The following is a 27413-nucleotide window of genomic DNA, read 5'->3' on the forward strand; positions in this document are numbered from 1 at the left end:
GGCATGTCCCTGCGTGCCTCCACATCCTTCTGGGTCCCCATGGTGCAGCTGACCGCTCTTCTCAGAAAAAAAGGAGGATGACCCCGGGCATTTTGGAGGCCACCCCAGGCTTTGACAGTGGATGAGAGGGTCGTTTATCCCAAAAAGGTAGAGATGTAAGCTTCTGTTAGAAAGATCCACAGAAAAAAAACACAGATTTGTAGAGAGGCAAATTTCCAGAGCGTTGAATTGTTAACAAATAAGGAGGTGATGTAAGAAAGGGATTCTGACAGAATCAGCATTCACAGAATACGTAACTGTGCGCTTGGCTTGGACAGCTGTTTCTGTTTCTTCTTCTCTCAGAAATCTGATTGCGCATCCCAGACTGGCAAAGTAGATTAGACAATCATACCCAGAACGAACCAAAAAACTCCAGCCCAGAAAATGGATTTCTCTCAGATTACTAGAAGAGATTTTATTTGGAGCATTGCAAAGTACATATCATGGTTGTTAGCGCTCATTCTCCTTCACTCGCACACCCTCTCTCTCCGACACAAACACAGTCCTTTCCTTTTTCTCATCAGCTGATTAAAAAAAACCAATATCCTCACACCACTTACCTGAAGAAACCATAGTCTCTTTGAGTCCAAGCACACATGAGAAAGAGATGAATATACATCATATATGGGCCAAACTATGAGTTTGTTTATATATTCTTCTCAGAACATGGCTTCAAGCTTCTCAAAAATAAACTAAGATGAGCACTTCTTTGAATTCTATGAATATACAGTATGAGGCGCATTTTTAGGTCATACTGTAGGCAATTAAAAAGTAATGAGAATACAATTAAAAGTTGCAGTCGGGCTTATATTAAGTGTTTTCACAGTGGAAGGAAAAGCAACTTTGGATTGAATATTGCATGTTTATGTAAGCAGCCGGTTACTAATATTGGCTTTTCTGGTCAGGCAAACGTCCAGTTTAAAGGGTTTTTCAGTCTTTCAGTTTCTGTGCAGCCTACAGTGTGCACATTTGACCAAAGAGCAAAAAAAGAATTGCTATTTGTCAATCTCCTTATGTCCAATGCAACACTGATACCTTCCTCAAAACCTTATGGGAAGTGAGGCCTTTGGAGTAGTAGCCATTTGCAGTACTTGTATTGGGATTTGTGTACTAATGTTCTTTTAAAGTTTATTACTGTTTATGTTCAGAAAGCTGCAGCTGGCAGGCTGTGGTTGTTATTTCCTGCAGAATCACCGGCTTTCAACAGAGCAAGAGACTCCAGTGAGTGCACGCTATCCTTGTCTAGACGTAATCCCAGCCCAAGCGGAGCTGAGTCCACCCCCACTCCTTCACCTTGCGCCTCCTGCAGCTCCCCAGAGGCGGCAGCAGCAGCAGCCGCGGCAGCCGCGCACTCCTCTTTGAACAGTCGGTCGTGCTCCATCTTGAGCTCCTGGTAGGAGCGTGAGAACATGTGGAAGATGGAGGTAGCGGGGAAGGCCATGATGAGGATCCCGCTGAGGATGCTGCTCAGGGCTACAACCTGTCCTGGAATGGACCTGGGCACCATGTCGCCATAGCCCACGGTTGTCATGGAGATAATGGCCCACCAGTAGGAGGCGGGGATGCTGCTGAAGTCGTGCGTCCCCGTGAGCTCGCTCTCAGCCAAGTGGACCAGCGGGGAGAAGAGGGTGACGGCCACGCAGAGAAAGAGCAGGAGGAGGCCGAACTCCCGGGTGCTGCGCCTGACCGTCAGCCCCAGCGTCTGCAGGCCGAGAGAGTGGCGAGCCAGCCGCATCACGTACAGAATCCTCAGGGCGCGCAGGATCCTCAACACCAGGCCCAGCTTGTCCAAGTAGCCCTTACCTCCTCCTGGCCTCTCGTGATCCATCGATGGATCCTCCTCTTTCACCACCAGGGAGACGTAGTAGGGAAGGATGGCCATAGCGTCGATGATGTTGAGCGGCCCTCGGAGGAATTCCAGCTTGCTGCGGGCCTGAATGAACCGCAGGATGAACTCCAGGGAGAACCAGGCCACACACACCGTCTCTATGATGAACATGTTGTAGCACTTGGAGGAACACTCGCCCTGAGGTAGAGAGGGGAGGCGAGGAGAAGGAGGGGGGTGATATAAGGGAGTGAGAGACAGAGAGATTGAGGATGAGAGGAGCAGGAGTTTGACAGGGAGCAGGACAGATGGGGTGGAAGGCACGGTGAAATGGAGAGAAGACAAAAATCCTGAGGTCAGATAATCACCCTCGGTAATCATTAATAAATCATGAGCGACAGTCACTCAGTATGCTACAGCTACCGCAGCAGCACTGATAGATAACACAGTCACACAATCAATCAATTATTTTATTAGGGCGGGTTTCAAAGATTAATATGACACTCAGTGTGAGCGCTGACAGGAAGCAATCAGGTTTGCGTGCCCTCTAACCACAGTATCAAGGAAGTGCAATGCAATAATAAAAAACACTTGAAGCAGAGAACCCTGCTGTTCATTGACCCTCAACTTCAAAGCTTTCCCCTTTTTTTTTGCAAATTAGCATTCATTCCACCTCCTCACATTTCCAAATCCCACTACAGAACATATGTAGAGTCTAGAGTCTTTCTTTCACAAATAAAGGTCCAGTGTGTAGGATTTAGGAGGAGAATATTCATAATTATGTTTCCGATACTCTCAGACGTGTTCTTGTTACCTTAAGATCAACCTTTTATACAGGTCCTCCATCAAAGACTGGCTCCTTTTGTGTTTTTTCATGGTTTTAATGGCCAACGGGAGAGAGTGAGATGAGGGGTATTCAGTTGGTTGCAATCTGCACCCTCACAGCCAGAAGCCACTAAATCATGAACCTTTAAAGCAACATTATGTAACATTTTGACTTTAAAATTACAGCTTCAAAATAATATTGAAGGTACAGTGTCTTGTAATAGGGTGAATGGTGTCTCTGTCTCAGCCACTCCGCCCCCCATCACTTGTTCCTGCACTATGTAACTTCAGTGAGAGGGTAGGATCACAGCGTTACATACATGTTAAGTTCAACATACAAGTTTTCAACACATAACATTGAGTTTTGTTTGTAGTTAGCACCTACATTACGTCTGACAAACTGCTACAGAGCTGGGATTTGTATTTACCACAGTGGTGTTGCACTCAGAAACTGTGGGGGGGCGCCAACTCACACAAAATGCCAATTTCGACATACTGTTGCTTTAAGAAAAAAGAGGGCATCTGTCCCTCTTTTCACTTGTTTCTGATCTCCAGAGTGAACACTGCTGAAGATCAACACTGTAGTGGGGGTGCTTTCTTACAAACTTAGTGTTAAGTAGGTGTAACACTCATGTAGAACAGAACAATTAGAGTAAAGTCTCATTATCACTGAAGATCTATTAGTGCCAAATGTAAATAACACTATGGGTGTTACTTCCTTCATACTTAGGTATGCTTAAAACTAACAAGTGTTTCGTCCAACAACATCTAAAGGCAAAAGTTTTTATTGTTGGTTCCAAACTACCAAGTGCAATATATTTTTTTTGACCCATCCATCCATGTGGCTTTTTACCACATCACACTTCCTCTTTTGCTGCTACGTGAAAAGAGTCACAATTCCAACAGCTACTAGGGATCTGTGTCACTTCAAGTATTAGGCATTTGCTGAAACTCATTATGCTGTCGTTTTTCTGTCGACAGGATGGGAGAATTCTCCCTCTGCTGTAACTGACTTACATATTTTTGCACAGTACATTTCTCAGACAGATCAAGAACATTTTTGTCTTATTTTTTGAGTGGTTTGCATTTTTCTGTCTCATAAAGTCAGACTGCATCAGAATTCATGACGTCTTAGGTCAAGGAAACATTGTTACGCTGAATATGAGCCTGTGTGACTTGTCATATATTATTAAGGTGGATTTTATTTTGTTCTCTCTGCCTCTCCTTTCATCAGCTTCTGCCCATTTCTCCTCTTTCCTCATTATTCACTCTGCATGTACCTCCCTGCTACTGTGTGCCTCATCTATTTTCCTTCCCTCTCATTCTTCTTTTCTCTCTCTGCCACCCTCTCTTTCTCCTCCGGCCTCTGTCTCCACCTTCTCCTCACTCATTCAGTTTCCTCCTCCATCACCCTCTCCGGGCTCCCTCCCTCTCATCCTTCATCCTCTGTTTGCCCCTAGCGCCTCTCTCTCTCTGTTTGAAATCCTTCATTCATTCAGGCTTCCTTAAAGTGAAACACAACTCCCTCCACTGTTTCTCTATGCATGATGCATCCTTCACCCACGTGTCCCATTCCTCCAGCTCTCATCTATCACTCGCGTCCTCTCTATCTTTCTCACTGATTCTCAACACAGTGTGACTCTAATTCCTGTTGTACAGTACATGCAGGGCTATTATTGAATTGGAGTAGGAAAGAGGCCATTGGACCCCCCCCTTTATGCAGCTGGCTTACATTTGTTTTAAGCTGCAGATCACTATAACCAAGTTATAATCATTTGTGTACGCTTCTAGTGTAGCTGATATTAAAGGCTTATATTGAGGATGTCTCCACTTTACGGCCCTGGCCAACATTTGTGGTCCTGGAGACACCTAATATGGTAGGAATAATGGCACCACAGAGGCAGTTTAGAGTATTTTGCCAGGTGTTTATATGTCTGTGGACAGATTTGGTCAACGTGATAGCTTCACAACCATGTCAGATGAACATTGAACCAGCGATTTGAACCTTCCGATTACTGGACGACTCGCTCTACTGAGCTACAGCCGCCCTTTTGTGCAAGTTTGAAGTTTGTAAAATCTGGCTCCCTAGCAGCATGGCACATGTTTAAACCTCAATAACTGTATCATAACTGCGAATGTGCAACTGTCATGTCTCCAAAGTGGCTAAATGGTTGCCAGAAAATATTTAGAAGTGCATTTTTATGAACTAAAGCAGTAAAAAAATAAAAAAATGTCACCCTAAGTATGCTGTGAATAGCATTTAACAGACTTGTAAATAAAGCAGATTTCTGTCAGTGGTTCATTTAATATTTTCCATCATCCTAATTGCACCAAATGGCTTTCTGAATTTCAGGAACTTCTGTGCTTTACATGAGGGACTACAAAGTTCCACTTGAGGGAAGCAGAACAAGCCAGAAACAAGTTGTTGTAGCAAACATGGTTGCACACACGTGCCTATACAGATTCAGGAGACAGGAAGCAACGTTAGCATTGCTTTGAAGTCGTATTTCTAACCACATGAAATATGGATCTAAGTTCCAATATTCACGCTCCTTTTAACTCTTTTGGTTTTCACCGACCCCTGAGGAAAATATCTGGCTGTTTAGCTGCAACATGTTCCACTATGTTCATCATCTAGTTGCTGAGTTTATCTGTGCTTTGATGCTGGATGCAGTGGGTTTATCAGGGCTTTTTTCATTAAAAAACAGCTGCCAGCTGCAGCTAGAAACAAGATTGATTGACACTGCAGAGTCAGTTATAATTCTCTGTGGGTTCATCACTACGAGTGACACTTTAACATTACACACAGTCATTTGATCCATTCGTAATATAAAGATACCATTTAGCATTTAAACATATTTACTGAAACAAATCATTTTGTAATGTTATCCCATTTAGTTCTGCATATTAATAAAAGATTAAAGATCCATTTTATTGAATTCCTTGCTGACTCCTTGTTCGTTAAGGCATATTACACTTTAATCATTGCATGTGGGTCCAGAGCAGCCGTTGTCCGTGCCCACACAGTGAAAAGTGGAGCCACAATTGCTTCACCTGAGCAGTTCATGATTTCTCCAGAGGTCTGAGGGACTGACTGGGGATACTTGTTTCTCAAGCAGCATTTACACAAGGAAAAGACACATTCGATAGTTTAAAGGGTCAGGTGCTTCTTCATTAAATCTTGAACTAATATTAACCTTTACACCTCTCCTCCTCCTTTAATCTAGCCTGCATCCCTCATGTTTCCCTTGTCTGATGTCCACTCCTGCTCAGATTTCTGGCTGTCTGTCCGTCCTGTATCGCCCCACAGCTCTGACGTCCTATCTCAACCTCTCATTTGTCCCCTTCTGTCACTGCTATTTCTCTCTCTTGTGCTGACATTAGGCCCATCAGGGCTCCATGACACCATTCTCGCCCTCTGCATGATAGGCCATTTGTTGCAGCTAGAAGCTTTCCACTTGTCTCTCTCTCAAACAACACACGGACACACACACACACACACACACACACACACACACACACACACACACACACACACACACACGATACCTCCCACAATAGCCACTATCTCCCTGACCTTATCTCCTCTGTACGACTCTCTCTGGAACTAATGTCAGTGACAGCTCATTTCAACACAGACACTGTTCACCCCGGCAGCTGTCTCACACGGGGTTTCACATTATCGTCCGTATTAACACATTTCAATGTCAAATTAAGATAAAGACTGCAGTGAGAGTGGAGGCACTGTAAAAGGCACTCTCGGGACATTTGAATTGACCATATGGGAAACCACTGCAGCATTATTACAGCTTCCCCTTTAGTCCAAATGCTGTTTGTTTACTTGCATTTCAAGGACAATTCCTAGACTACAGTGCCACAGAAAGGAATGTGGTCAGTAACAACAAACAATAAACTGTGTCTCTGTCGAGAATTTAACAGAATTTCCAAAATATTATAAAAACATAACCAGAGCAGACATAGGACAACTGTGTCTTTCTCTCTTCATCTCTCTCTCAAGGGACAAAAAACAAGAATACAACCAATGAATACATTTCAAGAAAAAAAAGAATAAACACACACACAAATAACACACACACACACTTCCCATCAAAACCCATCAGAGCAGGAACATTTTGAAATGTTCTTTTAGTGAAAATGTTGAGTAAATTGAGTAAAAAACTGAGCAATTAAGTAATAACTGATGATAAGTGTTTGACCTACTGTCTGTGCTGGGGCTGTAGGTCCATTTAAGTGCTTGGGTTTTGTTATTTACGTGACAACGCTTCGAGCGCAGATGCTACTTGTTACTCTCAGTGCGGTCAACATTCATGCGGGACTCTGCATGACAGGGTAACACAAACTCAGCGCTTCAGCTCACGCAATGTAAAAGAAAACAGAACACCTGTGGAGATCAAGTCAGTCTCGGTTACTTTTCTCTTGGACTCGGGCAGGGTAGGACAGAGCCGCACTACTAACACACACACACGTTTTAACAATTCATTTTTGTCCACATAGCGCTGGGCGTTATGGCCTTACAATAATACAACAATATTTCTGGCCATATCCTGATAAACTATATATACCCAGATATTTTGTAATCTTCTCAGAAGCACTTCATAAATGTTAGGACTGGGTGACAAAATCAAATGTCACAATATTTTTGACTAAATAATCCTTACTTTGATATCAGTAGTGCAGGGATGACTGTTATACTATCACAAAATACTAACACAATGAGATTTCTGATAAATAATCATTAGTTATCCAGACATAATGACTAAGTGGTAAGTCTGGTAAGTTAAAAAATACCCCACAGCACTACTGCAATGCAGCACAAACACAACACATACCATATCACGATATCCAAAATCTAATACGACATATAGTCTCATATCACGATAAAATAATATACTGTATATACTGCCTTGCCCTATGTCCATAAATATCTTTTGACATGAGATGGTGATCCTTGAATGCTTGAATGAAGCAGGGTGATGATTATCAGAACATATCCTGCCACATTGGACTTGCTTTTCATTGTGTATCTACTTTCCTCCAAATTATTTATTAAAAAACTCCTCGAGCGTTTGTGTGAAGGTTATTTTGCAACTTGTTTTGAGTGAACGTTTACCAAGTAGTAAATTGTACAGTATGTAGGTGAGATTCTGTTAAGTTCATCGAATAAGACCCGATGGATTATTTTCCATAAAACCTCGCCTAGTGCAGATGGAAATAACACCCACACACTTCAATATGATTTGCCTGAAATGTCCTAAATGACGACCATTTTCAAAGGAAAGGTGATGACTGAGGTTATATCCTGTTCCGTATGAAGCTATTTAAAAAGGTGCACAAAGCCTCTAACCTTGTGCTGAATAGTTTAAACTATGAAAAGAGATGTGTTGTAGTCAAAGACCAAATCAACCACAAGAGCTTATTTTACAAAACATTTTTTAAGCTTTGAAAGGAGGTGTCTAAAGTGGTTGCTCTTGGATGATGGAGCTTTTATAATTGCTGAGACAAGGTGAAAACATTCTCAATATGACTGTCTTTTGACACCTACATTTTACCAAACTGAAGAGCATCGGGGAAATGAAGCCTAGATTTGTGTCAAAATGAGCTGAAAGTGAGACTGACTGAAATCCAAAGTGTGTTTAAACTGATTTTTTAGACATTTGAGACATTTTTGTTCTTCGGAGGAGAAAACAGATGAGACGCTGAGTATATTGAGATGGGCTTTAGAGGAAAAGGGCTCAACATCTAATGACCTTAAAAAGAAAATTTGTCACATTGCAGACTACACTGACTCTACCGTGTACTTTTTTGGTTTTCAGTCGTCTATCTAATTAAACATCTGGCATTTATTGCATAATTCTTTTTAGGGTGTAACACTGATGTCAGTGTTTGCATTAATGGCTGAGCAGACGGTCAGAGAGATGAAATTCGATTAAACTGGTGCAGTATAGTGCACACACACACACACACACACACTGACTTTCTGAGCATGTGTGGCAGTGGTATAAATAAGTGATAAATGACACAGAAAGCACACACACACATGTTCCTTCCTCTTTCATGAAAGTAGAAAATCACATTGGGTTAAGTAATAATTTTTAAGTCGGGTCGAAGTTTGCCTAAGAATCATGATCATTCAAGTATACCACGACTTCTGCTGCCTGCCTGCATCTTGCTATTTTACCACCAAGCCTGCCATCGACTCCCTCCTGTGACCCATCACTGTGCAGTGAGACAGCTGCTGGATGCCTCGACAGCAGGACAGACTGTGTACCACGGGTTTGAAGTGTAAATGTATCTCTTTATTGTTGGACAAGAGAAAGCTTCTATAGCTCTGAATTATGAATGTGTTGTTTCACACTTGTGTATCAGATGCAGCCAGTCATTTCACTGTCTCCAGTTCAGTAATAAGGACACTCTTCCTATGTACAACAGGCATACTGACGAGTGATCTACAGAACTGTGCTTTTCTAACCATAAACTGCAGTGTGTTTAAAATTTGATTATTATCCTCAGGAATGCTCCCGGGTGTTCAGTTCTAACTTTTAATTACATTCTCTGCTTACTTCACAGCATGTCCCATACTCTAGAGCTGTCTCTTCATCTCTCTGGCTCGAGGCCTGTCTCCCAATCAAATGAAAAAGCCGCCCATCATCAAGGACTTTAGGGTTTACATATGGATGGGAATATGTGGGCGTTTCTCTTCAGATTTCTGTTGCTGTTTGGCTGCGTTTGGGATAAAAATGGTGTGGTTTAAAATGTACCCTTGTGCATATTTTGCATATTGTGCTGTTCAATTTCCCGAGGTTGCAAAGCTATGACATAACGAAAACATGACTGGTCAGTTGTAATGATAGTCCTGGAGCAACATTATATATGATGTTTGTTCCAGAGACTACGTCTCTAAGACAACCAATTTAGGCATGACATGCTTTCATTTGATTGGCTGAAAGGGAGGGGGCTTAAAGACTTGAAGTCAGGTGCAAATTTGACAAACAGTATGGCAACCCTATGGCAGACAGAGAGGAGGCGAGAATTGATTAGTGTGCTTACAGTGGTAAGCAGACAACATAATACTGTTTATACAAGCGCGTAACACAGGTGCATCTTCAGGGTTTCAGTTGAGGTCCTAATTATGATTTGTTGTTGTGAAATTGTTTGCCAAATCTAATGAGCAAGGTGGTTTCATAAGAGCTTCTTCACTCAGTATTTAAAGGAGACCTACTATGCTTTTTCATATTTCCCCTTTATCTTGAAAGTAAAAAAGGTCAAAGTCTAGACCAACAGAAGCTCCTCTCTCCCGCCGAAAACACTGCTCCTGAAACGCCTCACCAATAGTCCCACTTTTAATTCCACGCCACCATGTCACAAACTTGCAGCTAGTTTGGCACGTAAATATTGATTTACCAAAGCTGCTCTGTTGCTGTTAGCTGTGCTGGCTCAGGCATGTATGAGCTGACCAATCAGAGCAGACTGGGTATTCAGGAGGGGGGCCTTAAAGGGACAGAAGCTAAAACAGAACATTTCAGACAGAGGGGGAATACAGTGCTGCAGCACTGGACAGTGTGAGAAAACTGATGTGTTTTTTGTGCATTAAAGCATGTAAACTTATTCTAACAGTAACCCAAAATAAAACGATGAACCTGAAAATGAGCATAATTTGTCTCCTTCAAAATGTGTCCCTTCTGTCACTTCGTCCTACAGGTGGCTTGGGATCCAGGTTTGGGCTAAAAGGGGAACCAAAGATTTTTCCCATCAATCAGCTCTTTGTTGAGGCAGAGCTTGAACATACTCTGCACCGCTACATTTCTCTACACTGCTTTCCTGACCTTGCGCTCACTTATAAAGCTGATTGAAGAAACGATGGAAAGGAGGAGAGAATTAATGGATGAGACAGACACAGAGAAGGAATTAGGGGGTGTGGTTGAACACCACACTGCTGGCCTTAACCTGAAACACTGCACATCAAGCACTGTCTTCCCTAGTCATGGGTTATTAAAGGGCTTGTATTATGTGACACCTGCATCCATCATCAAGGCTGTTCTGCTGCGACCTGATAGCTGCTTGTGCGCACTAACGCACACAGGGCTAAACACGTAATGAGTTGCACCCATTCGTTCACAAGAATCCTTGATTTGTATAAGGATGAAAGATACAAACTGCCAAACAACCTCCCAACTCCATTGTCCACTGACTATTGGCACGCAAGACGACAAGCACCATTAAGTGTAAGTGATTGTGAGAGCAGATCCAAACAGTTTTATCTGAGGTACAGGCTGCCAAGTGTCCTATCGCCGGCAAAGACCACCAGCTTGTTCACGCACAAACACCCTAATGGAGAGAAATGAAAGAGGGAAGGTGGAGAGGAGCGATAGCTGGAACAAAAGGGAAGATGAGGATAGAACGAGGGAGAGTAGGTGGCTGAGCGGTGAGGAGAAAGGGATTACAAGATCAGCTGATGAGGAAAAGATGAGGTGACTTCCAAAGCATGGGTTACCCTTCATACCCTAAAAGGCTCTATTCTCCGTCTGTCAGGGTGCTGCACACACACACACACACACACACACACAAACACACACATCGCCACCGATTCAAATAGAGTCTCGAGGTTTGTCCTCAAAATGCTGTTCAAGCAATTCAGTGTTGATAGTTTCTCATCCATTCTAAAGTGTTTCGTGTCTCATCAAATTCAAGATGTTATAGGTGCATCAGCAATATACTCACAAAAGTCACACACACACACACACACACACACAGAGAGAGGGAGCAGAGGAGCCATGTTATTATCACAGCGCCGTGCAAGCACTAAACTACATACTTTTTTATTTTTTATCCATTACAAGACGCTGGAAGTTTCGCATCAATTTGTTGCATCAATAAGCATGTCAGAAAAATAAATCAAAGAGACACACACATCTGCTGCCGGCCCCGCTGGATGCACGTAGGAATGCAGAGGCACGTCGCAAGACAATGCGTTTGATGGGCGCGTGCTGCAGCGTGAAGAGGGGTGTTTAATTTTGTGGTTAGCTCTGAGCAACCTTGCAGGGGCTCAGTATTTAACCTTGGGAACTAGGTACAGAGTGCAATTAAAGGGTTACTCCACAAATTTTAAACATTAATGTCTGTTTACAGGTCTTCAAGAGTGAGTGTATATACAGTAAAAGGGGGGGCTTTTGTGGCTCCATAAACTGCATGTAATCTGATAAATTGCTTCCAGGGATGTCACTCAGTGGCTAAGCTGCATTGCGGGTAATGTAGGTGCCAGGTTTTGAAGAGCAGGCCACTGGTCTAACATTGCACTCCTGTAACACTGGTGGATACGTTAGGGACAGTTTAAAAAAAGATTAAAATCGATACAGCAGAACCAGAGACATCACCTTTGTTATCCCACGCATTCCTCATCCTTTTAAAAGCCTGGTTCCTACATTACCCACAATGCAGCTTAGTCAATGAGTGACATCACTGGAGGCAATTTATCACAAAACCTGCAGCTTCCCCTGGAGCCACAAGAAGGCTTTATATTACAGTTTCAACATATGCAGTAGTACTCCCAAATACCTGTAAACACACTTTAATGTATAAAGTTATCCTTTAAGCCCTGAGGGTGCTTTCTTGTGACTTTTGTCCTCAAGCAAACAACAGAAACATCCTACACCCTGCCGTGAGGTGGGATGCACGCTGGGGAGCTGTTGAACCGAAAAAAAAAACTGAGCCTTTGAGAAAGAACGTGGGCATCAGGCATCCACAGGAAGAATGTGAAAACTGGTGGATCCTGACGCTCAGTACGCCTCACGTTATGTCTGCATAAATGCATGATAAAATACTTTAATATGTTTGTTTTTGTTTGGGAAAGTGTTCGGGCAGGTTTCCAAAATTAAAAATGATAGGCCTTGTGTTGATAATAGTTGGACTAATTTGTTGAACTCATCTGTGACTTTCCTGGCTTTATTGTACCTTCATAAGAAATCTCTGTGGTGTTTGTCACCAGAAGTAAGGGGAAATATTTATTTCTTGCTTTTTTTGTGCAAATTTTAGAGCTTATTACTACAAAGTTGGCTGTGAGAGACCTAAAATGAATCATCTGTCCTTTTCAGAATAAATTGCTGGTTTAAGCCAAACACGATTGTTGTTGGCTGCAATCGAGAGAGAGAACACAACCTCTTATTTTTTTACATTGTTGTTGTTGTTGTTGTTGTTTTTGTTTGTTTGTTTGTTTCAGGCCTTTTGTTAGTGTTTCAGCCCTAGGTTGCATATCACTGCATGGTGTTTCCCCTCCTGTGGGCGTTGTTATCAGAGTGTGTCACCTTACACCCTGTCTCTGTAGAGCTGCTGCCGTGTTCATTTGTTTTTTCATGTGTGTGTTTTGTGTTTTGCATGTGCCGTGGCCTCAGCTGTTTCTTCTTTCCATACTGCTCTGCCCTCAGCTCTTTTCTCTTCATGATGTTTTCAGGTTTCCCTGACGGTGTCATCCCTCACCTGTCCAACAGGCACCCTCAGCGTGCGCTCCTTGCGGTTCATCGTTAATCAGCCCTGATCCGTCACTGCATCACCAATTACTGTCTGAGCGTAAATAGATGGAGCTGTTTTGTATGCTAGTTGCCAGATTGTCTGTTCCTTTGCTGCAGTATTTCTTTCAGCTCTTATGTCAGCATTTGTAACAGCAAAGTTTTCTGATGAAATCTCTTGATTTCAAAAGGAATTACTGCAATGAGTTTATTTGCTCTTCTAAATCCGTGGGAAAAAAAGCACTGACTGTGCTGTATTGCAGAAACCACTTTCATGTAACAGTCTTTGCTGGAGTGTAAACCACTCCATTAAAAAGGAGTGGTTCCCAGACATTTATGAGAGAGGAATCAATGGGCCATTTGAGGGGGGCTGCTATCCCCCTTGTTAGCAAAATGACCAAAGTGCATCTCCCTTGTTTACCTGCCATCTCCCCTCTCCAATCCCGAGTAGCACAGAGCCTCTTTCTCATGTTAATTAGTCTGCCTGCGTTATTGATCCTCTATCTGACTTAAGATTGTACAAGTTAGAATATATGGCCCCGGGCCATGGCTCTGAAATATCGGCAGCCTTCTAGATGGAAAGTATCTTTGAAAATATTTCCCCCCAGACTCATTTTTAAATTCCATAACCGATAAATATTTGTTTTTAATTGTTAGCCCATCTGCTGTTAAGAAGCAAGCGGTGTCTATACACAGACATACTGAACTGCCTAGTAATATGAAGGCCTTTTTTTGCTATATGCAGACTATGAGGTTGCATGGGGGCCCTGAAGCCACCACACCAAACAGTGTGCTCTGGTGATGATCTGGCCTAATTTATTTTATTAATTGTTGTTGTTGTTCTTTTTTTTTTTGGAGGGGAAGGATCTATTTATATGTTAAGTCCTGTATGATTTCGGTAGTCTCTTGATATTGGGAAGCCCCAGTGTTTCCAATTTATTATCATTTTCAGAAGTTTTATACTGCTGGGTTCAACTTGCGATGTTGGACCTGAATTTTCTGGGTTAAGACTTTTTCTCTCTTGCACTAGATTGATGGTTTCAATAATAAATGGGGGGGCCTCTGTTTATATGTCCCATGTCAAAAAGTCTGCAAACAATCCTTCCCACAGTACAGCTGATTTCTGGTGCACTCAGGGGTTTTTCATCATCTGATATAGAGATGAGGTCATTCTTACAAGGTGTTTGCTGGTTATTGACTAACAGTAAATCACATCATCAAAGTTTCTCCTCTGTTCCATCACTATTTATCACTTTGCAGGCTGCTTTATTGCCACATCCTGATGGGAGACTCGTCTTGTTGTTGAACCCCATTAGTTGTGGTTCGGTGAGTCTTGGGGAGGATTCCACCCGCTGGCCTTCAGTCCTTTGAAGGACACACTTTTCTTAGACCTTGTTTTAGCACTTTGTGTCCTTGTAATTTTCCATCACCAAAGAAGCACAAAAAAACAAATCATGAAGACGTGGAGAGGTTCATTCTGTTTAAAAGTTATAATTTTCTTTTGTCGGGCTCATAAAACAGCAGAATGTAAACTATGAAAGGTCCTGCATGGTGAAATCAGTATTTCCCCTGGAACACTAACTATCAGCAACAATCACCAGCACCAACATATTGAGATCTAAGAGGCTCCTCTCCTCTCACTTCAGTGCACTGTACTTGTCTATGCTGTGCCGTGCTGTACAACCCCATCCTGGCACGGACAGGATAAACACCTCATACTTTGCTGTTCTCTCCCATAATCCCACTTGGCAGCCATGCAGCACATCAGACAGGAGGGGATACAGCTCGTAAGCAGATAGGCTGCAAGAGGCATGGAATCTGCTCGGCACTGATACGGTCAAACAGAACACACAGATGCCCGCAGACATAAAAACACAGAAAACGTGTGTGCATGCTAATTATTAGCACATACACTGACACTTATATAGCGCCAGTGCCGTAACGGAGGCTGGTAATTAGCATAAACATACTTACAGATACTTATGTGGCTTGAGGGTGTGCAAGATGGAGAGAGAGGATATTTTTGCATTGCTTTCTTCATTCTCTTAATTCTGCTGAGAAGGTCATCTGCAGCTACTGTAAGGTCAGCTCCTTTTGATACTATATAATTGTGTGTGTGGGCTCACCACTCCTCTCTTCTTCATGCATCAGCTTTATTCTTCTTCCTCCCTCTCCTTTCTCTCCCTTACACTCACTCTCTCCATCCACCCGCATGCCTTAAAGTCTTATTTACTTTCTTGACTTACAGTCGCTCCGACTGACTGCCAGCCTCAGTCTCTGCATGCCCAGCCAACAATGTTTACGGACTCGGACATCTATTTATGCCCCGTTCATGTTCATTTGACAGGGGCTGAAATTATGAGGACGGGAAGATTTTAAATGTGGCCCACGAAGAATGCATTCTTAATTGTGTGGCGCTGTTTTTCCACACTGAAACGAGGCTCATGATTGATGATTGTGCTTTGTCTTGTAGCAAGCTGACTCTGTATATAGAGAGAAACAGAGAGAGTACACACACACAAACACACACACACACACTGATACAAAAGCTGAGTCATTTAAAGCCTTTTTGTTAGTTCTTTGTTTCTGCTGTTGCAGTGTGTTTCAGGTGTGGGGCTGACTTACCTTAAATAAAATGATATGCTTGGAAGGTCTACAATAGTATTTGCAGAAAAGGAATTCACAATGCTTCATTTTCTTTTACAGCTCAGACTGTTGGCTGTGTTTCTTTGAGCTGCAGGGGAAAATTCATTCATGCTTCCAAGTCCAGACGGTTAAAAATGTTGGATGGCGAATCACAACTCCCCCTCAGAGACAATAAATGTGGAAACCGACTTTGTTGATTCGCATAATGCGATTCTGCACAGTCGAGAAGCAGGAGATGTAAGCAGAAATTCTTGTGAGATTTTATCACAGCCAACACTTTGATCTCTTTCAAATGACTGTCAATGGAGGCGGACATTGGTGCATAAATGACAGATAAGGGAACAAACTCTGCTTCTAGTCTCTGCTGGCACTATGACAAACATATTCAAGCTAGCAAAAGATAAAGGCTCATTCCCATTTCCAATTTTTACTCCTATCCCTCATTTTTGAGTGCCCCCAGATTAAAGTTCTACTCCAGTCCAATTTTTTATTAGTAGGAAATGCTGCTGCTACTGGGTGGAGAGTGGGGATGCCCCCCCAAATCAGCACACCTGAAATCGCCTACTGGTGGGGTTTATATCAACCATATGGAATGGGACAAACCTTCAAGAGGCTCATAGGTAGGGGAAATAATGGATGTTTCCAATCCATTCACAACTTCACGCTATCAATTAAGTCATCAAATAAAAAAAAAACTTTGCTTCATTACCAAAAATGATCCTCCTGACCAGTCAAACACCCTGGAAAATTGGGGTTTCCAGTCTTAAGGGACGCTCAGTGAACATATAATTATTATTAAATAACCTTCAGTGTTGCATGCAAATTACATTTAGAGGAGCAGTCCCGACAGTGATTGGTTGCAGGTTATTATTCCAGGCTGTAATATTCATTTCCCATCACCACAGTGCTGTTGAACAGGACGAGAATGGGAGCTCTTTTTATAGACACAATGTGATTACACACTCTTACATAAACTGACCTAATATTAATGACATTAGCGTTTGTATGTAAACTGAAAATCCTCTTTAGCCTCTCCAGCAAATGCACTGTCATTGTCACAAATCACGTTAAAACTCCCTCATGCCCATGTGGTGCAGACAGATGCGGATGACACGCATGTACTTTTCTCAGGCTTTGTTTGATCCTGACATAAGAAAAACCTTGTTTTCTAGTGATCATGAAAAAAAAAAAAAACGATTTTGTAACCAGAACAGAGGTTGTTTACGCAGTTTTAGCAGCCTGTCAAGATTACAACTTTTGTCCTCATGATGAAGCGAGAACCTTTGCTGAACATCTATTTAGTCATTCAGATCAGAGTAATGAATATTTCCTAATTATCATGAGAGAAGAACTGAAAACAATCATCTTTGCCAAGGATCTTTGGCATTTCGTGACATTGCTCAGTTTAATTTGTTTTATAAAATGTTGTTTTTCTTTCACAAACGATATGAACAATTATGCAGTTTGTCGATCATACTTCAAAAATAACAAATATTACTGTGTACTAAAGCCATGAAGTGCTTGTCTTGGTGTGCGTGTGTGTGCTCTGCTTATGTGTGTCCCCTCTTCCTCGTGCACCCAGGTAATAACGCTGTGTCTCAGACAGTCTTTAAACTTTGAACAGCTCCTCTGGGAGGGAGATGAGGGAGAGAAAGGAGGCTTCTTGGCTGCTTTGGTGTTTACATCCTCCTCCCTTACTCTGCTCTCTTATCATCTTCCTCTCCCTCTCCACAGCCCAGACTCCTCTGTTTCCTCCCTCCCCTCTGATATAAAGAATAACCTTATCTTCCCTTCAGACGTCACAACGCACATTATCTCCTTCTTACTACATCTCTACTTCTTTTTTGTCTCTTAATAGATTAAGATAGCACACACCCACCTGCCCACTCTATAATCACTTGTTTGATGGTTCAATGAGATTATTGACACGTCTCTCCTTGAGAACTAGTAAAAAGTCAATAGGAGAACGTGTCAAATCTTTCAGTCTGAGGCTTAAGTCATACAGTCTGCTACTCAGCTGTCTCCATCGCTCTCTCTGTCCCTCTCTCTCTGGATACTTGTGATTGATGCCTTGGGACGTAATTATTGAACAGCAAATCCCACTCCAATTTATGGCATTAAGGACATAAAATGGCCACTTCAGTTACTCCCCAGGCCAGAGTATGACTGAATTAGGAAAAGGAGAACAAATCTGATGAGGCTGTCTGAAAATACTTCATCACCCGGCGAGAATATTAAAGACATGAATCTGAGTGACACTCGCCGAGAGTGAAGCGCTCCGATGTATATGCGGTGAATGAATAAAAAATGGATGCAGGGAAAGTTACTGCTTTGTCGGAAAGTTTTACTCAGACATCTGCGCAGAGTAAGTCAGTGTCTTCGGTGGATGTTTGACATTTGAACAGCGACACGATGTAAACTCAGGCAGGTTATCAATGTGTGCTGAGGCCCGCTGCTTTCCATAGAGAGTTATCAACTGCATACGCCCTGTTGATCCCAATCTGAATGCTGCTGCTATCCTGCTAGAGATTGCTGAGGCCAGTGCAGGGTTAGGACGGTAGTCGTGATGGAAATTCATCTCGTCAACTACTGAATAAAAGTGAAGATAATATACGTGCACCCACTGCAAAATGCTGACATTAAAGAGCCATGAGCAGAAGGGGGATGGTTTGGGCTCGGTTGAAATAGTGGCAGCATTTCATTGTTTCACAGCTGCATACATCTTTCTTCAACTCTGATCAACCTGGTTACATTTTACACAAAGAGTTTTCTGTAAGAATCATTCTGTTCACAATTACTGCAAACGGAACGATGTGAGCATCCACACTGTTGAACGATAACCTCCTGTAAACGCTGGCGTGCTCCAGCTGTGTCGGCCGCTTAGGAAAATTGATATTAATGAGCTGTTACTGTTGCACGTTGCACTGAGAAACAAAATATGAAAACCCACAGACAGATATGGTTTCAGATTGACAGGAGAGTTAGGAAAATCCAACACTCTGTCGACAAATTTTATTCATACTTCTGGCTGAATCAACACGAGTTATCCTGCTGATCATTACAACGGACATCAAAACAAACTTCAGAGACCCAATAAGCGTTTGTCAGTATGTCTCAGGTCAAATTACACTTTTTTTTATGAGTTGTATAAATATCCATCTAAAAAGTGTCTCTTACTGTAAATGTCATCAATTAGCTTACATAAAAGAGGTTAGAAACCAGTATTATTAGCACTTCTGCAACATTATTGTGGCAGCTCTGATTGGTCAACTGTTTCTCCAACACAGCGTCACATCTACAGTATTTGATATGGTGAACACATCAGAGCTGTAGGTGGAGTTTTAGCAGTCTGGAACCAAACTCAAACGTTATAAAAACATTTCTTACGTCTGTGAACTTTAAGCGAACATCTCACCTGACAACAAAACATCCAGATCACACTGCTGACACCGTCCAATCCACGGTGGAAGAATGTGATACAATGACCTTGGACATTTGAGTTTTGGTCAAAAAAAATGTCAAGTTTGTACACAACTTTGTACAACTCAAGTTCTACTCCGGTCCAAAGTTTTGTTGAGAAGTTATCATGCTGTCCATAATGTTCACGTGCATCTCTCAGCTGGGTCTAAAAGTCCACCACCATTTGGACTCCCTGATCTGACATCAATAATTCATGCAGCAATTTGCATTTCTGACACACATCAGGGGAGTTGTGCTTCCCGTCTTGCAGTCTGTACACAGCCTAAAGGAATAATAGTGGCTCCAGAATAATATGAAGAGTTTTTACACTAAGAGCAGAGCACTTATAGAATGGATGGATACACACTGACAGCAGGGGATGGAGGAGTGGTGGAGTGATTATTATAAGTGAGCTTAAAACTGAGCTGTATGACAAAGGCGCCTCTCAAAGCATTTAGTTCAATGTGATATACTGTCAACTGAGGACATGCAGAGACACATTACATACTGTACAGATAGACAGAGGGGATCAGGAGGAGGGGGGAAATTAAGCACTGTTTATCTCTTGCTTTTTTCCCGCCAGAATCTCACTCATCCTTTCTCCATTTTAATTCTCTCTCCAGAGCATTTTCTTTAACTCCATCTCTCTCAGACATATCCTTTATTTGTCCCCGTCCTCCATCCCTCACTCACTTCATCTCTCCTTTCTCACTCCGAACCCAAACCGAGGCAGGCAGCAGGATGAATAATGAGTGGACGAGGGAATTTTGGCCCACTCCAGCACAAAGCAGACCAGAGACAGAGACAAACAGCAGGGCCATGTGAATTAAAGATGACAGGTTTCCTACTGCTCCAGCCTGGGCAGGCGAGTCGGACACTGCAGATGGAGTTCAGCAGCCCAACACACAAGAACTCAGGAGCGTGCAGAAAGAAAAACATGAAAGCAGCAGATGGATTTGTTTACTTTTGGAATGAGCTGCCATCCTATTTCCGAGAATTAGTATCGACATGTAAAGTAATGCTTGGATGAACACACACGTCTAACATGTCCTTATAACCCACGATGTCCTAACAAGGAAATGTCAGACACAGTCATGCACGAGCAAAAACACACACAAACACACACCTAAGATGCACTCACCTATATACCACACAATGTCCTCACGAGGCATGGAGATGTCTGACACAACCGTACGGACATGCACGTGCACACACACAGCAGTATAACATTTCACAAAACTCTGCTGCTTCCTCCTGAACACTCGTGCCAGGAATCAATATCAGAATGATGGTGGCAGCGGAGTGTACTGACCCCTGACAGCTTCACTTCTCCCATGGAGCTCCACTGTCGCTCCGACTGTGTTCACCTGAGAGATTTAAAAGCCCAATTTCCTGTTTACAACAGATACAAATGCAACCATGACACTATACAACAGGAAACAGAGATGGGGACTCTAGTCTGCGACTTGGACTTGAGTCGCACTTTAGTCGCCACACACAGAGACTTGAGACTTGACCTGGACTCGCAATCCGAGAGTCTTGAACGATCTTTGCTTTAACTCTGGCAACTCTAGCATCACCTTGCAAAAGGCATCACCTTTTGCTACAAAGACTGTGCACAGGGCCCAAACAAAAAATTTGCCAAATGCAACGTCTGCAGAATCAAAATAAAGGAGCCTTATTGACCACGTCAAACTTCATCAGTCACCCAAAAGCACATCCGAATAGGTCAGCTGTGATAGTTAACGTTAGCATCTATGGACGGTTAGCAAACATGCTTAGCTCAGCATATGCAATGCCTGATTTAAGTGATCATATATCAAAACACTGAATAATGCTGATATTGTTTGCTAATAGTTAAAGGAGTGATAATAACATGGTACATGCTTTGAATTCCTTAGTTATAGTTATGCCGTGTTCTAAACAGACCGGACGGCACACAGCAAACATTAGAATTCTCATTACAGCCATAAGAGACTTGAGCCTCGACTTGCAAAAAAAAAAAAAAAGACCTGTGAGCATCTCTGTCAGGAAATAGCATAGTTGCATTCAGCGACACTTGTACTGTGTCTCTGCTTCTGCTGTATGAATATCTGCATGCTTGTGTGTATCCTGCTGTATATTTGACTCCGTTGATGTGAACCTGCCCTGCACACAAAATATATCAATTTAAGCATCTGACTCCACTGGCCTTTCCCCCTGAAGGCTAAGTCTTGCAGATTTGTCCAAACAAATGCGATCAAAGGTCCATGTCGTAGGAATCATCCAGTCACGCAGGTCTACAGCACTCAGTGAATCAGGGACTCTGTCCAAGCTTTTACCCAGGCTCTTCCATCTGTGTTCCTATGACTGTCACCAACTACTGGACTTCTCTTGGCAGGGCTCTTGAAACACTCTCCTCAGCCTTTACAACTCATCAAGCATTCTGCTCTCCTCCGCCTCCGAAATTCTCCAGTATCACTCGTGCGCTTGATCCTTTGGCTGCCTTTGACTGCTCATATCAAAATCAATACGGAGGCACCGCTGTTGACGATTTCTTAACAGCTGTTGAGCAGGTGTGTGGAGTTTTCCCGCCGCAGCCTCCGCGCACACATTGCACATCGGATGAATATATGGATCGTATGTCTTATCACAAGTGAAGGGTGGATGCACTGCATTAAATTTCAGCCTGATAGGAACAGAAGACTCAAGACTAAATGTGTGCAGAATTCAGAGAGAGCCGTATCGGTTACAGCAGATCAGTTCATTACTATTGAATGTGCATGTGACCTTGTGTGTGTGTGTGTGTGTGTGTGTGTGTGTGTGTGTGTGTGCAGGAATGTGACTGCCTCGTGCAAGTTTGTGCGACTGTTCAAGTGTGTCTGTTGATGTGCACATTTGTATGCGCGCGTGTGTCTTTTGTGCGAGATACAGTAAGCCCATTTCATTATTCCCCAGTGTTTACTGACAGATACTGGACAGGCCTCAGTGAGCAGCTCTGGCTTCATTATCTCACACTGCTATGGGTAGACACAGATCACAGGACATGGATGGCCAACACACACAATCAGCGGCATCCCACAGGGATATTTTAAAGGGTGTGACGACGGGGCATTTTCATATTTGAGAGTTGTGAAGCCCGGCTTTTTGCAGCATCACAAACTCTGCCTCGGTCTGAGATGAAGGAAAGACTCTCACACTGTTTCATCACTATTAAACAATGGGCTACTGTAGACACACACTGACGATAAAATTCAACATTACTTTCCTGCAAACAAAGATAGTGTCTGTCTAAATGAGCATCATGTTTGTCATGTTAAGCTGTGAACAGCTCTGTTACTTCGTGATCACTGTGTCTTTGAGTGGTGAAGATTTGTGAGATGAGACAGCTGTAATCATTCACACCACTCGGATAAATCTCACTGACAGACTGGCAACTTACTATAAAAGTGAAATTTATGGGCCTTCTTCTGGTTGAGTATTATAACTGATTATTTAGAACGAGTTTGACTTCAGTTCAGGGCCCTATGCTGCTGACGGCTACATTTACGACATGCAAACACATTGATTGACTCACCCTCTCCTCTTCCTCTCTGAGGTCTGGCATGGTGCTGATACACAAGCTGACGACTGTCACCGCCACCATGATCACCGACATGCAGGCAAAGATCTTCCCCGGTAGGCCAGACTGTGGATTCTCCACCATATCTCTCAGCCAGTTCATCACCTTTCGGTACCTCGTCTCCTCCACCGGCACACGCTGCATAGCGTTCCTCTGCCTGCACTCCTCCTCGCGTCGCTCCAGCTCGTGCACCTCCTCGATGCGGGTGTACATCTTCCTCTTACAGCAGCGCTCCATGTACGTTATCTCCACCCCCCAATAGGTCAGCTCATCGTGCAGGGAAAGGACGCACATCTCCCGCAGCAGACGCAGTTTCCCGGCGGCCAGGAAGTTGAGGATGACCCTGAAGGCCGACGGTGAGCGGTCGAAGAAGAACTCCTTGCGGGCTTCGTCATAGTCGTCGCAGATGCTGGCGATGTCCTCAGGTGACCGGCAGCCACAGAGGCGGCCGAGTCGTGTGAGAGGGAATTGCTCCAAGGTGCTCCAGGGGAAGGTGTAGCGGTTTCCCCCAACGTTGATCACTGCCAGTAGCGCATGGTCGACGGACAACAGGTCCTCTGGCCGACGGATGAACTGAGCCCTCTGGTAGTGAACACCCTGGAGAGTGAACAATGAAACCCTTCAATGCAAGACCAGCTGCATCTGAAATATGTGTGACTACAAATAGTTGTCTACAACTTGATCACTTATTAGTGACCATCTTAATCATACCTTGATGGTCTCAGTCTCGGGGATCTCTGTGAAGATGCGGTCGAGACTGCTGTCATCGCTGAGGGACAGATTGCTGAAGTCATGGTTGGCATTGCTGATGATGGGCATGGCGGCATCTGGAAAACACGCTGCTCCTCACTGGGCAGCTCAGACCAGGTGATAAACACAGAAAAAGTCTACAGATTGCACCAGGCTAGACTTTTCAGTCTCAGGATACAGCAGTCTATTCTGTGTCACAGCCTCCAGCAACTTACGTTAACTCTTGTACAAAGCTTTCCCACGACAGCCTAGGTCTACTGTAGACAAGCAGAGCATAAAAACAGCTGTAGCTCTCAGTCTTTTTGGTCTTAGAACCCCTCATAACAAGGAGTTTTTTCACAGCGACAGACGAGCTATGGCTTTGGCTTCTAACCAACAGAGCAAAAGCCCAGAGAAGAGAGGAATGAGGTGTGGAAGGAAACCTTTTGTCACATTTGAATGTGGGTGAGTTCTGACATTGCCATCAGAGGTCCACAATAGACTCAGCTGGCATATCAGGATTCAGCATTTGATCAGTGGGTAATCCCAGTCTGAAACGAGAGCATGGGAAAAGGAAAAGCCGGAACAGAGAGAGGGTTAGCATTGATCAGTGGCTCATAGCTGCAGAGGATGAGCTGGATGAGTCAAGGAGCCTAATATGTAGCGCTGGGGTGTCCGGGGACTGAGGGGGATCCTCTGTGTCGCCGCAGCAGGATCAGGGAGGGCCTAGACATTTGGTGGCATCATGCAGGCACTGAGAGAGAGAGAGGAGAGAGAGAGAGGGAGAGAGAGAGAGAGGAGGGAGAGAAATGTCAGAATGGAGCTAGGATGGGATGACATTAAGCTGCTGTCACACTATAGAGCAAAAATGAACAAATAATGGGAAGGAGATGGTGTGAAGGCAGAAAATGGTGAGGGAGAGACGGAGAGAGCACACCTCAATGAGACTGCAGTGCTGTAGGCTCCACCCCCCTCTTACACTTCCTTTCAGTGGGAAACAAGACAGACAGACACATCAGCTCTGCTGCTATAAATGGCCGGTCACTGTGGACAGTGGAGGACTTGAGCGTATAGCGAGGGATTTTACACGGAAATCAACATCCAATGAGGACGGCCTGGCTGGTTTACTTAGCACGAGTGTTAGAAAATTCTAGGAATGACAGTAGAAAAGAACATTCAGGTCTGATGTGTTATTCACACTCTGAGTGAGTTATTGGCTGCCGTAGATGGGCAGCAATCCGAGCAACAGACACTGAAACACAGGGTCCAAAATGTTTTTCTTGGCAACACAATTGCCCTGAAACTTATTGGCACTGTTGGTTGTTACAGTTGCCCAGATTGGTGTGCTGTGTATCAAAGCCTTCAATAGCTGAGGTAATTTAAACCTGTTGTATTTGTTATTTGTTTGCTGTGACTACCTTACAGTTCGTCTTTTTTCCAACTGCAGTCACTCGATTATGCTACCTGCATGCAAACATTGGAAGTGAAGGTCAAAAAGAATGGCAGTGGAAGGAAAACAATGTTGATGTTTGACAGCTGATATTTTGACGGTTATTTTCTTTCATCGCAGCCAAAGAACAGGTGGAAAGACTTAATAAAGGCTGTGTGCCGGTTTTCCATCATTTGCCATCCCATTTTTGAAAAAACGCTGCAAAAGTGCCCTCTTGGATGTCCCTGTGGTAGTTAAACTATGATAAAGTGCCCTCTAGGGTGACCTTCTTAGTGGAGAAAACATGGTTAAGTGTCCTGCCTTCACTATAAATGTACCACCACTTTCCTGAATGCTGGTGCCCCTTTTATTTTTTTTTGCCCTTGCCCCTTAAAAATCCTGAGTCCGCCCCTGGGTGCAGCGAAAAAGGTCCGTAACACCTATTTAATTGTATTCTTATTAATAATTGCATAATTCAAAGGCGTGTTTTGACAAACAGAATTTCCACATTTCACCAGTGACAGACCTTTAGAGATTACAGCCACTCTGTATAGGCACTGGGTGAGATGGATTTAGTGTTTAATGGTATAGTGCCAGATGAAAAAAGAATAAGCTTTCAGTTGCTTTCAGGTTGAAACAGCTGGAATCGTCCTTTGAGACTCATTGTGCTGTACTGTAGACTAAAGCTGACTAACATTTGTAAGGCTGCCCTGCTCTTTTCTTCTGCCAGCTTTTGTTGGGACTATGAAGCTGTAATAGATTTTCTACACATGCCACGGCAATTTCGAAAAGCCAGTCCAGACCTGTCTACCGATGTCTAAACACATGTGTAGGTACAAATGTCCCTGCACACACTCATCACTCATCGGTCACTGACTCACCACACTGACGGTGAGCACAGTCAGTGTCCCTTAAGACTAATACAGACCTATAGTCTCTTCACATTTTGCTCTCAACAGCCTTTATAGCATTATAGCATTATCACCAGCATACTGCTCAGAGTCTATCTACAGTAACCAGAGGCTTATTGAATATGTGGCTGGACAGGGCATACAGTTTGAAGCACTGGACCGCACCAACATGCGTCACTAATTCAGATCCAGGAGGATAGGATCCTGTACTGGAGGGACCAATAAATCACTTCTGTCAGGATTACTCTTGTTTCATTTCCACCTCACAGGAGGAGGAGAGTGTGATGAAGTATTAATTGATTTGTATTCCCTGTGGATGGGACTGGTGATTCTTAGCGTAAAGTTAATAGAAGGAGGTGTTTCCAGGAGGACACTGCTGTTATCAGCTCCACTCGACCTGGTTTGGTTCTCTGCTGGACTCAGTTGGGAGTTTAGTTACATTTTTCAAGACTCATTTACTGTAAAGACAAACTTTAATGGCACTTAAATTAAAAATTTCTTATGTACATAAAAGAATTAGTACATTTATACTTTTCTTAATTCATTTTTTATGTCTTTTGGACTTTACCGATGATGGGATCATAGTGCATTCAGCATTCAGTCAGGGAGCTTATATTATATTCATGGGCAATGTCAACAGTGGCTGCATTTGGTGGAGGGACCTGCGTCTAATATGGATCGAGTTCCTCTCTCTCTCTCTCTCTCTCTCTCTCTCTCTATGTATCTATCTATCCCTCTATGTATCTATCTATCCATCTCTCTCTCTCTCTCTCTCTCTCACACACACACACACACACACACACACACCAACTTGCCAGAGCGCACACGCATTGTTCCGCAACTACTTCGCGCCCTTATCCAGCCCGCACCTTCCAATTAAGCTCGGTGAAATTGGGCGATTAATTAAAATCTCGTAAGCGAGTCTCGTTTGGGTGTTTTCACGAGGAGAAAAACACATTATGGGACGCCTGAAGTCAGGGTCAAGTGTTGTTTCCCTACATGACAATTAATTCATTAAAATGGCACAATTTGGCTCTTAAATGTCTGTCTTGCGCTTCTGTGTGTCTGAAGCACCGGCGTTCCTCATCTGAAGTACTGCCGCAGCATTACAACTTCAGAAGAATATTCAATGACAAACCCAAGCCCCTGAAGACGGCAGGATAACTTATGACTTACCGTCCTGAGCCCCGCACTCATCTCCACACGGTCGTTATGAAATCCCCTCGTCTCCTCGCAGTCCCTTCGATCATTCAACCCCAAATCAGGGTGTCAACGAGCTTCCCCGTCCGCCGCATGTCACAATAATAACAGGAACACCTCTCCGGCGTCCGCATCATCCAAGCCGGTGGACGGCGCGCAGAGAGTCTGAGCGTGTCACGGACGGGAGCGGGTAAAGGTCTGGTGCGCTTAAAGTGTCCCGTTACTGCTC

The 27413-nt window shown here is 43.4% G+C and overlaps 1 protein-coding gene across 1 annotated transcript; it reads right to left on the bottom strand.

Annotated features, from left to right (window-relative positions):
• Positions 1–436: 436 nt before the first annotated feature.
• Positions 437–27409, bottom strand: kcng4a (potassium voltage-gated channel, subfamily G, member 4a). The gene is made up of 4 exons (XM_084365021.1): positions 27161–27409; positions 23627–24398; positions 22871–23512; positions 437–2065 (listed from the first exon to the last, which is right to left on the bottom strand). The coding sequence occupies exons 2-4, from the start codon at positions 23732–23734 to the stop codon at positions 1184–1186; spliced, it is 1632 nt and encodes a 543-aa protein (XP_084221147.1). The 5' UTR covers positions 23735–24398; positions 27161–27409; the 3' UTR covers positions 437–1183.
• Positions 27410–27413: the final 4 nt, after the last annotated feature.

The sequence above is a fragment of the Pagrus pagrus genome (assembly GCF_965226575.1).
Source record: "Pagrus pagrus genome assembly, chromosome: 10".
Taxonomy (NCBI): Eukaryota; Metazoa; Chordata; class Actinopteri; order Spariformes; family Sparidae; genus Pagrus; species Pagrus pagrus.